Source organism: Cryptotermes secundus, unplaced genomic scaffold (assembly GCF_002891405.2).
Source record: "Cryptotermes secundus unplaced genomic scaffold, Csec_1.0 scaffold2458, whole genome shotgun sequence".
NCBI lineage: Eukaryota > Metazoa > Arthropoda > Insecta > Blattodea > Kalotermitidae > Cryptotermes > Cryptotermes secundus.
Genome location: NW_019736442.1, coordinates 441,963 through 456,404, shown reverse-complemented (window position 1 = coordinate 456,404; position 14,442 = coordinate 441,963). Strand labels below are relative to the sequence as shown.

Sequence of the window (14,442 nt, the reverse complement as noted above, 5' to 3'; positions counted from 1 at the left end):
TTTTGTCCTGCCTAGCATACTCTTGGTGGCGTTTGTCATATATGCCAGACTCTTGCTCAATTAACTGCACAAAAATAAAATTACAGACGACAGTAGGAAACCACGCGGAAGTTGAGTTTCTCAGTCTTTTCGCGAGTTGCGTTTCCGTTTCCTCGATTAGCGCAGCTCCGTTTAGTAACATGTGTTCAACCCTGTCAGTTATGAATTCTCGGAAATTGCAGTTTCCAGTTTCCGTGGTGTGCCGCAGACATCGCAAGTGACCATTATGACAGAACGTACTCTGCATCGCTCTGCACCATAGTGATCCGTGCTCTGCCTTGCTGTATCATCGTGATGATCGTGATCATCGTTATCTTTGCCGATCTATGCGTAGTATGCGGCCATGTGAATCGTTTCAATTATTCGTAGTTTCATAGGTTTCTTACGACGTGTTATTGGGGCTGTTGATTCTGAATTATAGTAGGTAATTATATCCTTTGTGGGACTCATAGCAAGTTACCAGCTGTGTATAAGATTAGAACAGATTATTCTACTCTATCGTAATTTTGTATTTATTAAGAGACGTGTAATTCTGTATCAAATGAGACACGGAAGTGTTCGTGTACTTTCTATAAATGAATGGTTGATTAGACTGATGGCATGAACTTCAATATTGCATATTGGGCATCATTGCGTAAACAGACATACCAATTAAGTACGTTTTTTTTGTAGTGAAAAGTGTAACTTTGTCATTTTTTAGTTACGTCTTTTGAAGCATGTGTAATGTATAACATTATGTTTAAGAGACAATGCATTTTGGGTTTTGGGGAGCATTTTACACTGTAGATGGTGGAAGTCATAACGAAGTCAGCGAGGTGTGAGGTTCTTATGGCTTTGAGTATCAAAATTATATTGAAGTATGTGGTGCTGCATAATTTGGTAGAAAAGTGCCAACATTTCTGATTAAGCTGATAGAGGCAGTGGGTTGCTCCAAAATTTTGGTATATGTGTATGCTATGTGCGAAGCTGTATGGTGGCCTTCATCATTTCATGGACAGGGTTTATGACTGTCCAGGTTTTAATGATTGGTGCCCATAGTGGCTGACCTTCATGTGTGCTCTCAGCTCTTATATGTTCTTGGCCTTAATCTCTTTTTGGTTGGCCCTTTTCTTCTCTATGGTGTCTTCCCTCTGGGTGAACTACTCAGATACCAGTTCCAGCCTGCCCCCCTGGTCTGTTACCAGCTTTGAAACAGGATCCACTCCTAGTCTGGAACCAGTAATTCATTCTATCATTATCTGATGCAAGTTGTTACATATTAGTGATTAGACATGAATAGGATTGATTGTTGAATTTATTGGATGCTTGTTACTTGTGAAGACAAATAATTATAACTGTCACTATTCTACACATTCTAGAATTAACTACAGCTCATTTCAAGTCTCTCAGTCTCCTGTTTCTTCATGGACTAGTTGCATTGCAGTGGCTTGCATCAATGCTCTGTTGCTTCTGTGCTTAATGGCCTCTGTCCTGGATGGCTGACAGCTGATTTCTGGCAACAGTCTGAGCCTGATATGGTTATTTATTGCTGGTGTTTGCCAGCACATACCTTCTTGGTTTTGGGCCCTGTCAGGACCCATGATAATGCTTTTCTGCCTCATGACTATCTGATTCCTGTCTCATTCAGATGGGTAAACTGCTGTTGGTCCAGCCTACACATTCCTTCCTGGTTCTGGGTCCTGTGGGACTCAACCATATTTTTCTGTGTCACAACTTTTTTTTCTTATAGTTAGTTGGTCAGTTGGGTAAATCACTGCTGGCCCTCACCAGCACAGTCATTCTTGGTTCAAGGTCCTATTGGACTGATGAGCATATTTTTCTGTCTCACATTACATTGTTCCTCCTCATGTAATTTTGAGATGTACTGAGTACAAAACACTGCTACTTGCTGTTCCTCTGTTGTGTACATATTTGTTGCTGCTGGAATGTGAGCTGTTGCCCACTAGTGGACATCTCTATGGCATTTCACTGACTCCACTATTCCAGCTTTCAGATGTCATGTCTGTAATTAATTGCAGTCTTTGTTTAGTATAATTAATGCCATCTGAAGTGGGTCCCAAGTTATCATGGCATGTCCTCAGGTTCTGGATGGGGATGTTATTCAGGTATGGAGGGTAACCAGAATGTACTGAATAGGCAGTCATGAGCCACCAGCAAAAGGGTGATCCTTCAGCTTTGGGAATGGGGATAACTCAGCATGATGAGATATACATGTTATGAAATGTTAGTTGAGGCCTTGCACTTAAGTGGATTATTTGGAAGAGTCTTAAGAAATGGAAAATAAGTAAGTAAAGTAAAATTGCCCCTGTGCTTAACAAAACAATCACTATGCCATGAAGATGTATGGGGGAGTAGATGTATAGATTCACGTTTTCTTCATCTCGCCACTAGTTGGAGGTGAGTGGTTAGCTTCATGGCCCAGCACTATACCCCCAAAGTACTCATTGAATAGGAGGCTGGCAAGGCCTCACAGCCAGTCTGGATGATGTGGAGAAAATTCTTGATCCTACCAGCATTTGAACGCCGACCCCTTGATCATCCAGCCCATAGTAAGTCACTATACAGCCTGAGCTACCCCAGCTGCCTTTTATTTCCTTGTGTAACAAGATCAAATCAACTCTACATTTGAGCACCATAGGACTTTTAACAATACCTTCAGTGGACGAAACAAAATTATATCAGATCATGTCATCGAGGAATTTCATGCTTCTTCCAACAAAGAGGCATATTACAAAAGCAGTGCGCTTTAGGGATCAGTGCACCCTATCCCATTGACCGCAGCTCCTCTCAGTAAGAAATTCGAAGAGAAAGATGGGTAAAGCAAATAAGTTCTCGAGAGAAATGGCTTCCTAGCAGAGGAGCATCCATTTGTCTGCTCAGCCCACTCAGGCATGCGAGTTTCAATATAGTAGTAATTTGCTGGACAATAAAAACATAAGTGACAAAAATAGCAGACGCTTCCTACTTTGGGGCTGTTGATGTTTCGGAGAAAGCTATGCCCTTCATCTTCATGCTACACTGAAGATGAGTTGGTGGTAGCAGGTTCCTCTGAGACACACATTTAATTTCTCTTTGTTTCTTCTGTCTTCTCTATGTATCTTCCTTTCTAACATCTATCTATTTTTTTTTATTGCTAGTGAGGTGGGACGAAGTTCCTTGTACTGTGGCCACTTCTGGCCTATTGTACCAGCCCCAGATGATAGGTGAGGGTGATTGTGGAGCAGTTGGAGGAATGAAGATTGGCAGGGGAAACCGAAGTATTCAGAGAAAACCTGCCCCAGCGCCACTTTTCCCATCAAATCCCACTTGACCAGACCCAAATTGAACCCGAACATCTATCTAGCTATATATTTATCGTGCCTTCTGCTCCTCTCTGTATTTTGTTAGTCTTCTCACTTTTTTTTTGTTTATTTCTATCTAATAGTATTTCTGTAGCTCTCTTTTCTTTATTTATCTCTAGTTCTTCATATTTTGCTTTCTGTCTTACTTGCTACCTACCATTCTTTGTTTCTTTTAGGTAAATGTAAGGTAAAGCTATCCCTGTAACAGGCCATGGAGGTACACAAGGTTGTGAGACATAGACTTTATGCGTATATAGGAACTAAGTTCATACCTCACAGGAAACGCATTATGCCTCCACTACAGAGACCAACTGATTAATGCCATCTGGGGAAATAGTCCGTAGGTTTGTGAGACGTCGAAGCAATGGAAAATAGATTTTTTTAGCATGGAATGTTAGGATTACAAACAAAGAGAACAGAAATTTTAAAAATTTTTAAAAATAAGTTAAAAAGTTATTTATCACAAAACTTTTTATTTTCTGAAAGATTTTTTAATAACTATGATGGACGGTAGTTTGGCGGCTCAGGTTGGTTCTTTTGTGGTGTGGTTGTACATAGATGGTATAAGTGTATGCATTACTTTATATTGGATTTCTTGGGGATGTCATCCTCAGTTGCTAGCTTCAGCAAGGGGACAGTGATCCTAAGATGAATGTATTGTTCGTAGTCTTGTGTATCATTTTGTACATTTTTAAGAGTTGTTGACTTGTAATGTTTTAGATGGCTCAAACTGATTTGTCCAATTGTACTTGTATAATAGTTTGTGGATGTAAATAAATTAAGAATTAAGAATTACAGTGGCAAGAGAATTACCAGGCATAGTGCTGGTTAAGACCATGTTAGGTGTGTCTCATGGCACTTTCTCAGGCTGTGGATGGAGGAAACAACCTCCAGAGATGGAGGGTAGCTAACAAGTGGATGCAGACAGTTGACATTTGGTGGTCCAGCATGGGGGTTGGGTGTGGGACTAACGACTCCTCACTGTAAAAATAGTTTTGTTTCAAAATGTTACAGAGGTGCTCAGACTTAGATGGATTCTTTGGATAAATGGCCTAAGCAAATGGAAGTAGATGTGAGATTTGGTACATAGAACAGTCTGTACAGGGCAAGTTTGCTCATAACAGTTTCAAGAGATGATACATCCAAATATAAGTTAGATTTAGTGGGAGTACAGGAAGTCATATGGTTACAAGGGTGTCACCGAACCAGCTGGTGGCTATACATTTTCCTGTGGAAAGGAGAATGAGTTAGGTACAATTTTTTGTTATACATAAGAAAATCATATCAGCAATTAAGAGGGTAGAGTTTGTTAGTGATAGGATATTTTACATAGCACTTAAGAGGTTGATGGTGTGATATCATTGTTCTGAATGTTCATGCTCAAACAGGATAAAATTGATGATATAAAGGGCATAATCTACAATGAACTATGTGTATTTGATAAATTCCCTAAATACCATATGAAAATAACTTTAGGAGAGTTCAGTCATAAAGTAGATAGGGAAGACAGTTTCAAACCAACAGTTGGGAAAGAAGGTTTACATGAAATTAGTAATGATAATGGAGTTAGAGTAGTAAACTTTGCCACATCCAAAAATCTGATTGTGAAGGATATAATGTTTCCAAATCATAACGTTAATAAATTCACTTGCACATCTACTGATGGAAAGATGCAGTCAAATTGACCACATTTTTAAGAGGCTGAATCTTAAGAAACTAAATGAGGTACAGGATGAAACACAGTGTAAGTTTTAAACCTTAAATACCTGTAGGTTCTCAGCCTTGGAAAACTTAGACATTGATGTAGATATTAATATACGAGGGAGAGTCAGTAAATATATCACAAGTGGAAGTAAAACAACTGTAATGGACATATTAAATTTTCTTTATGTAACGCTAGGTAGCAGCACAGTCTTTTTTTTTTTATTGTTAGTGGGGGTGTAACTAAGTCCCTTGTACTGTGGCCACTTTTGGCCTATTGTACCAGCCCCAGATGATAGGTGAGGGTGATTGTGAAGCAGTTGGTGGAATGAAGATTGGCAGGGGAAACCGAAGTACTCAGAGAAAACCTGCCCCAATGCCACTTTGTCCACCACAAATCCCACTTGACCAGATCCGGGATCGAACCCGGACCGCTGTGGTGGGAAGCCAGTGACTAACAGCTTAAGCTATGACACGGCCCAGCAGCTCAGTCTAGGTCAGGGGTCTCCAAACTTTTCGAACCGCGGGCCACATTAGGTAATTCAGCACTTTCAACGGGACGGATAAAATGAAAAATTAATAACTCTAGGTATATGAGTTTTATTGAAAACACAGAATTTCATAAACTAAATACAAAGTATGTGAGAATAAATTATTGTATATTAATGACAACAGACAGTAGCAGCAAATGCTCATATTTTCATCACAAATTATAATAAAACAATTAATGTGAATGATGGAACCCTTTTTGCATTCTTAAAATCTGATTAAATTGAGGTTCAAATTTTGAAACGCTAATCACAAGTAGGGACTTTAAACGTTCATCGGATAAATTTGCCCTGTATTTCGACTTGATGTACTTCATCTGGGAAAAAGTTTGTTCACACAGATATGTTGTCTGAAAAATGGAGATAAGTTTACAAGCAAATTTCTTTAAATTTGGAAATTGCTCAGAGTTCAGAAATTTATAATATTCGTTGAAATTTCCTTCCTTGTATTTGTCTTTAATATGATAATTTTCCTGAAGTTCAATAATTTCCATTTGAATTTGACATCTGCAGCATCACAGTCAAACGGATTTTGAAACAATCTAATTTCCTGAGCACTGGAATCCAAATCAGCAAATCGCTTCCGAAATTGTTCTTTCAAATCTGAAATGACTAAATTTGCAAATGAGGAAGGAAATTCTGCTTCACCCTTTTTATGCAACTCTGCACAGTATAGCATATGAACAAAGTTATAATTTTTCACTTGACTTTCCAGAAGTATCAACTTTGCTCTGAATGCCTTGATAAGTGCAAATAAATCACAGACTTAGTTATTTTCACTCTGCACCTTTAAATTCAAATGGTTCATATGGTTCACCAGATCAGCAAAGAAGGCTAATTTCCAAAGCCACTCAGTATCTGATAAAAGTGGTTCGTGATGGTTTTTCTTGGTAAGAAATATATCAGTTTCATTCCTGAGCTGAAAGAAGCACGAAAGAATCTTTCCACAGCTAAGCCATCGAACTGCAGTACGATATGACAGGTCAGTAAGCTTGGAATCACATTTACCAGTACTCATTGGAAAATTAGTTCAATTAGCGCATTTCTGCACAATTCTTTTGCAGGCTGGATAAAATCACATCACGGGCCGTAGTTTGGAGACCCTTGGTCTAGGTAGTAGAAGTACATGCGCATATTTAGAGGCTGGTTTCAGTAGTCAAAATGGTGACCGTGCTTGAGTGTGTACTACCGAAGAGCAGTGTTCTGTTGCGTGTCTTGTTTGTGAGCAGAAGGACTCACTGCAAAGGATGTTCATAAAGAAATGTTTCCTGTTTATGGTGGAAAGTGTTATTCACATAAAGCAGGTCAACCTTGAGTGCAAATATTTTGCTTATGATGAAGAGGTTGGAATGGAGGTGTTGAAGTGCCTAAGACAACAGTCATAAGACTTTTGTTCTGCGGATTTCTGCACACTGGTAAAACAGTGGGACGAGTGTATCACTGTTTGTGGAGGATATATTGAGACATATATGTTTTTTTCTTGGTTTGAATATCACGTTTTATGTTTCATATCCTTTTGTGACCCATTTACTGACTCTCCCTTATAGGTTGGGAAACTCTCACAGAGAATATCACAATTTTTGCCAAAGAGAGTCAGAGTTATTACAAATTGTAGCAGAATAAGCCATGGTTTGACAAAGGATGTTCAAAACAATTTGCTCAAAGAAACAAGCCAAAATTCATTGGTTACAGGATCAAACCAAATAATTGGGGATAATTGAGAAATATACGAGTGAAGCCAGCATGCATTTCAGGAAGAAAAGAGGATTTTTTTTTTGTTTCATTCTGGTCCGTCACACTAACAATTACAAAGGCCTGCTGTGTTTACAGCAGGCCACGCATAAACACGGAAATACTAAGAATCTCCTTTTGCAAGATAAACAGGCGGCACAGGACCAGTCACCTCCACGAATAACAATAGGAGATTTGACGCGAACCTGTATGGTTCATAAATTTTAAGCTTGATTTTGAAAGTTTTTAAAACAAACTTTTTAAAAAGTTTTAACACCAAGAAGGCTGCCATGAATGTGGAAGGTTGAACATTGCATATATTGTGCATTTTAGACATCATATGTGTATCCATAGAATTAACATCTATTGTAATAGGAGTTTCTGAAAGTACTGATACCCTCTGAGGATGATCCGTAAGGATCGAAACATGTAAGCGAGATAAATCCTCAAGTAATAAAACTTAAATATTCACATTAGATGTTATTATTTTTGCCTTTGTAGGAATATCTGTATTGAGGAATATATGCATTTAAGAAGGGTTATCAACCTGCAAGTAACTTAGTAGAGTATGAGAATGGTGACCTGCTTGCACATTCCCACAACATTCTTAAGAGCTGGAAGAATTACTGCTCTCAGCTGTTGAATGTTCATAGGGTCAGTGATGTTATGCAGATAGAAATACGTACAGCTGAGCCGTTAGTACCTGATCTAGCCCTAGCCCTAATTTCATTCCTTTATGTGCTGGCGTGTTACTGTCTCTATATAGAGTGGAGCCCCAATTAATGGACTGCTTCCTTCTAGTGAGGATGTAACACACTACCACAGAGGTTTGCTTGGAAGGCCCAGTTACATTCAATAAATATTATTGGTACACCCACTTGGGTACCTAATGTTAGAGTAGCTGTTGCAGATGGTGTCATGCAGCAGCCAGGCACATTCTCACATAAAAATGAACACACATACAGATGTGGGAAACTGAAGAGCTTGAGTTAGGCTGTAATATAAACAGACGGCTACAGCGATAAGAAATTGCATAAATCATTTTCATGAACTGCTACATGTTCCTTTGTGTGGGCTGTCTGCTGCAAGTGTTCCTTGCATTTTTGGTGACCAACCACAATGCATTGCAGTTCTCAGCAGTTAACTGAGGATAAGATATGAATATTTTGAGCAGGACAGTTCACCAGCAAGCATCACACAGCCTTCAGTTCAGGTACTACAGGCTCTCTTGATGAGCAAATAGGCAGTATAGGGCTGTGACCATCACACTTCCCAGATGTGAATGTTAAGTGCATCTCATCTGGTAAAAATTGTAATACAGAGTCTGCAGAAATAATCCACATTTTTATAGATTGAATCCTGGAAAGCACCACTTCGAGTGGCTGTTTTAATTTCAGGTAAGTGAAGGGGTGGGTGTAGTGAAGACATTTTTGAGCATGGATAAGCCTGTAATTACATCAGTCTTGTAGCACGTTGAAGTCTTAACAGAGAGAAGGTGGGCAGTAGCTGGCAGCCTGCTCTTATAAGAACTGGTGGTGATAAGGGCTCAAGTGAATGAGTAAATTTCTGTGTATATTTATCTGAATAATTTTGTCATATTTTGGGGGGGGGGGNNAGTGGGAGTGAAAAATATTGTTTTCACTAATGTTAACATAAAAAGGATTCAGGAAAACAATCCAGTGTTAACTCATTGCATGGTGCAGAGACTATCTTAGGAAGAAGGTAATAGTTGTGCAGCTCATCTACAAATTCCCCACCATTCATGGAACTCTAATATTCATTGCCATTTTCATAATGTGTCCCTCTCATGAACCAGATGAATCCAGTATGCATTGTCCCACCCAGTTCCTGTAAGGTCCATTTTAGTATTCTCCTGTCTGCATATAGGTCTTCAGATATCTTCTCTTCGGTTTTCTGACCAGAGTTTTGTTTGTATTTCTTATATTCATGTGGCATTCCTTGCTTATCTTATTCTCCCTGGTTTCATTGCCTCAATGACATTTGAAAAGTAAACACTTTGAAGATATTTACTGTGCAGATTTCTCCAGCCTGTTGTTCCCTTGTAGGTCCACACTGTTCTGAAATACCCTTAATCTGTGGTCATCTTGTAAAGTGGGAGACCAACTTTCATGCCCATACAAAATAATGATGAAAACTGTGTTTTAATATATATATACAGTAGAATTTGGTTATAACGTCATCAAAGGGATGTAAAAATAGTGTCGTTATAAACGAATGTCGTTGTAACCGAAATGGGCACTTCCACACCTTATGTTAGTTACGTAAAAATCTACCCAAAACCGAGTTAAAATGTTGCATTTTTTAGTGAAATACGTAGTTAAGTACAGACTAACGTAACATTAACGTGGAATTGCCCAAATGTGTAATATCAAAGACATATTACAGCGCTTTTCACTGACAATACACACAATATTTCATGAATCACTTTAACTTTCTCTTCAATGCTTAAAACTTTCCTTTTCATTGCCATGTTTTCGCTACTGCACTTCTCTGGGTTTAGGCAGGAACACTGTAGGGTAAGTAGACAATGTGAGGTCCTGTTAGACGAGATTCTAGGAAAGGAATGCAGTTAACAACCTGCCGCATCCTCTTGCACTATTCACGCAGTCCCACCCCACACCCTTGTTTTCGCATAAAACCCACGCTCCTCTTGCAGCCCGCGGTCGTATTCTTCCAGGACAGTCACGTCAGCAAGTAGAGAAAGTGAGGGTGGGCAGACACATCGAACTTTCCCACGATATCAGAGAAATTCAGGAATGAAAATGACGTTACATACGAGGTTGATGCATTTGTGCATGTCGTACTAAGCAAGGTATAAAAACAGTTGCTTTATGAGGAATTAGTTCGTACCATTGAATATTTGACGCAATAGACAAGGTGTCGCAGAAACCGATGTTGCTATAACCAAGTTTTACTGTATGTCGAACATGATGCTTTATATTGTACCAATAGACAGCAGTTTGATTAGGGAACCTCATTTATTTCTGAACATTAAGAACTATAGTTTATGTTTCAGGTGTGTGCTACATTGTTTTGAATGGATAGAGACAACTGTTTGGTCTGCAACGTTGCGTCTGGCATAAGTGAGGATGATCAAGTGAACTCGGAACCTGAAAACGATGTGTTTTGTGAATTGCCACAGTTAAGCAACTCATTTGTAGACTTTGAACAAGAACTGGGAAGGAAGGAACTGCTGTCTCATCTTGCTGAGCCTACTGACAGACCCCTTGAAGTTATGGGAATTGAAAATACATGGTAATAGTAGAGACCACATAGCAGAAGTGGCGGTATTAGTTGGCATATAATTACAAGAAGTGCATATGGACATTAATGATGTTTCACCAGGTCTGCTTTGTCCTAATTCAGTTTAGAATTAGTATTATTGCTTGAATGGAGTCTCCTTTTAGAATTAGTATTATTACGTGAATGGAGTCTCTCTCTTTTTTTTTTAATTCTGCCTAGTTTGGTGTGTTCTAAGTGACCCAAAGCAGAAAGTTGTCAAACGTAACCATAATTATCATATGACGTGGGAGAAGGCATGGAAATACAGTGGAACCTGAGTATAACATAAATGTATTATATTCATAAAGATGCTCTTTGTAAATTATACCCAAAATATCCAAAAAACTGCTTCTACTTACATCATAATGAAGGCACAAAGATTTAAAACAATATTAAAGTGGGTGTTTATTGTTTGTTTTTCTGATTGGTTGTTACAGACGTATGAAAATAATAATTCGCCATTGGTGGCACTGTTTCCTACATGGCTTCAGTGCATTAGATTGACCCTTAACTGCCTTTAGGAGAATTCTGTTTCCTGTTATACAAGTCCACAACTTGCTGAATGTGACTGTGTCGTCATGTTTTGTCATGATGATGTTAGAAGTTTTATGTATAAGGTGTGGCCGTTGAACTAATTCTCCCCATTGCAAACAGAATGCATGGCTGTTAATCCTGAGCTTTTCTGTAGTTGCGTGCTGAAGCGTATAGCAACTTGTTGTCTTGGTACAGAGTTTTACTTCAGAAGAAGTGTTTTTGCTACATGCTGGTAATGGTAGGCGTAAGAATTAAATGTGTAAACACATTTTTTGTAACAAAACTGAAGCAAACTGCCGTTGAAATGCCAGTTATCAAGGGCAAATGTGTTTGAATAAGGGGAAAGAAGTTATTAGGGAGGGAGAGGGGTGGAAGATGAATGACTTGGTTGTCCAGTAACAATGAACACTAGTGAGAGTCCTCTTGTATGAAATGATCACTGTCTGAGCATCAGAGTGGTAGCAGAAGAAATGAATATGACTAGGGAAGCAGTAAAAAAAATTGGTACCAGAAATATTGACATGAGTGGAGTCTGCACCAGGATGGTGCCAGAAAATTTGATCCAAGAACAGATTGGAAAGAAAAGAAACCTGTTTTGACATTTTGTATAAAATCAAAGAAGATGACTTCTTGCATAATGTGGTCACTTGTAATCATAGTTGGCTGTTTCAGTACAACTCAGAAACCAAACAGTAGTTAATCCAATGAAAATCAACTCACTCTTCAAGACCAAAGAAAGCAAAACTGTCAGAATTGAAAATCGAGATGTTCCTGCTTATTTTACTTGATTTTAAAGGAATTGTTACAGCTGAATATGTCCCACCTAGACAAACCATAAATTAGAAGTGTTACATTGAGCTTTTATCAAAATTATGAAAAATAATTAGAACTAGCGACTGAAGTTGTTAGAGAGGTAGAGAGTGGTAGGATTATGCATCAAGACAGTGCCACAGCACACAATGGGTCAGCCATTTCTCTTCGAAAAACAAGTTCTTGTACTCAGTTACGTTCCACCTTATCTCTCTCTGCACGATTTCTTTCCTCCTCTCTAAATTAAAGTGTTCACTGAAATGAACACATTTTGAATCCATTGAGGATACCCAGAAAAGAAAGACAGAGCTCTAGAAAGTGCTTTTACAAAATAATTTTGAGATATGCTTCTTGGCATGGGAGGAATCCTTGCAACACTGCATGCCACTTTGAAGGAAATAACTTACAAAGTACTTAAAAACTTTCAGTAAAATATTTTTATGATATCAGTCCTATTAGTTAATAGCCACACCTTGTATTTGCAAGAACTCTTTATTCATTGTGTCCATTTAAAATTTGTTTATGGGGTTCGAAGATTGTTAGAGATTTATTTGGGATTGGATTTTGACTGTTAATTGGTTCATTAGTTTACTAACATCCACCAGAAAGTTGTCCATAGTTCTGTCCATGCAGCTGTTCTGCCTTTCTTGTGCTACAAAATATCCAAATGAGACACAAATATCTAAAGTTGCTTCAAGAACACCTCTGCTTATCTCATCCAAAACTGTGGAAGCTTGATTGTGCTACAAACATTACACGCATGGCTATGTTCTGGCTGGGAGCCCGTCTCACATGTGAGCTACGCTTATTGAAGGATTATTCATTTAGTGGCCTGGGAGACTCTTCTCACTGTCTCATTAGTGGACAAAACATTGCAGTCATGGATCTTCATTCTGTCATATTTTGTTTCACAAAATGTTCAATATATTTGTATGCAAATAACTAACTAAACTAACTTCATGTAGCTGATCCCTTCTTGAATAGCTGCCAATTGTGCAGCAATTTAAGAACTTCCCAGCATTTTATGGAACCTGAAGGTTCATTGCTGTGATCACAATAGCCCTCCGTTTGTTCCTCTCCTGAGCCAGATTGATCCAGTCCATACCACCCCATCCTATCTCTCTAAGATCCATTTTAATATTGTCCACCCACCAGTGTCTTGGTTGTCATAGTGGTTTCTTAACGTTTGGATTTCCCGCCAATATCCTATGTCCATTCCTCTTCTCCCCCATTTGTGCTTCATGCCCAGCCCATCTCATCCTCCTTGACTTGATCATTCTAATTATATTTGATGAAGAATACAAATTATGAAGCTTCTCATTACACTGTTTTCTCCAGTCTCCTGTCACTTCATTTCTCTTTGGTCCAGATATTCTCTTCAGCACCTTGCTCTGAAACACCCTCAGTCTATGTTCCTCCCTTAATGTCAGAGACCAAATTTCGCACCCATACACAACTACAGGCAAAATTATAATTTTGTATGTTATAATTTTTATGTTTTCATACAGCACATGAGAAGACAAAAGGTTCTGGACTGAATGGTAGCAAACATTACCTGAATTCATTTTCCTCTTAATTTCCTCCTGAATCAAGTTTTGATTTGTTACTGAACTGTGCCACGTTTTCACTGGATGTGTTGCCTATCTTTATTTCATGATTTTGTCTAGCATTCTGGTGATGACAGCAACATTATTAACCAGACATGTTCACGGCTGTGCACTTCACTGCAAAGTAAACGTGATTTTTGCCGATGGCTCACCTTGCATGACAGCCAATAATGCTTGGCACGAAGGAAAATAATTAACTTGTAGATCTCTACACAGTCTTATGTTACAAGGCAGACAATGTGTGGTTCATTTATGGGAGTTTATGATTTATGAGCAATAGGCAGTAGTTATTAGCACCATGAGCCATATGTTCCCAGTTAACAGTTAGCAATATGGCTTGGCATGGTTCACTAAACTTTAGAGCAATGGGTATTTCTGTATGACATGTGGAATACAGATCTGCTGGAAAGTGTCGGCGAACATTTCTTTGTAAATTTTGTAATGAAAGAGCTCCCAGACAGACAGTTTACAATTTGGTGAATGATCTTAGAATAACAGGACTCTTAATAGACAAAAAAACAAAACATAAGTGTTGAATGCTTACTGAGGATAAGTTAGATGACATAGGAGCCAGACTTGAACGTACACTTAGAAAATCACTGAAATGTCTAGCTCAAGAGATTTGAGTCTCAAAGTCTAGTGCAAGAATGACAACACAATTGGTGAAGCCATTCGGTTGTAGTTGGTGCTTGTGGTGCTGTAAGTGCAAGAAAGATTGCTGTATGTGCGTTTTTTAATGAAACAGTTAATTGCGAAAGGTATTTACATGTAGAGGAATAGTGTTTTAAGCGCCTCCTGTGATCTGAACAAAGATAACTTCCATACATT

The 14,442-nt window shown here is 38.6% G+C and overlaps 1 protein-coding gene across 5 annotated transcripts in view; it reads left to right on the top strand.

Moving 5' to 3' along the window:
• The first annotated feature begins 308 nt into the window (after nucleotides 1-308).
• Nucleotides 309-14,442, top strand: part of LOC111869987 — an 89,414-nt gene continuing 75,280 nt past the window's right edge. Inside the window, exons 1-2 of one of the 5 annotated variants that reach the window (XM_023861892.2) lie at nucleotides 309-459; nucleotides 10,398-10,636. In XM_023861892.2, coding sequence (XP_023717660.1) covers nucleotides 10,419-10,636 — 218 coding nt within the window. In that variant the 5' untranslated portion in view covers nucleotides 309-459; nucleotides 10,398-10,418. The other 4 variants (XM_023861891.2, XM_023861893.2, XM_023861895.2 and 1 more) reach the window with 4 other exon arrangements.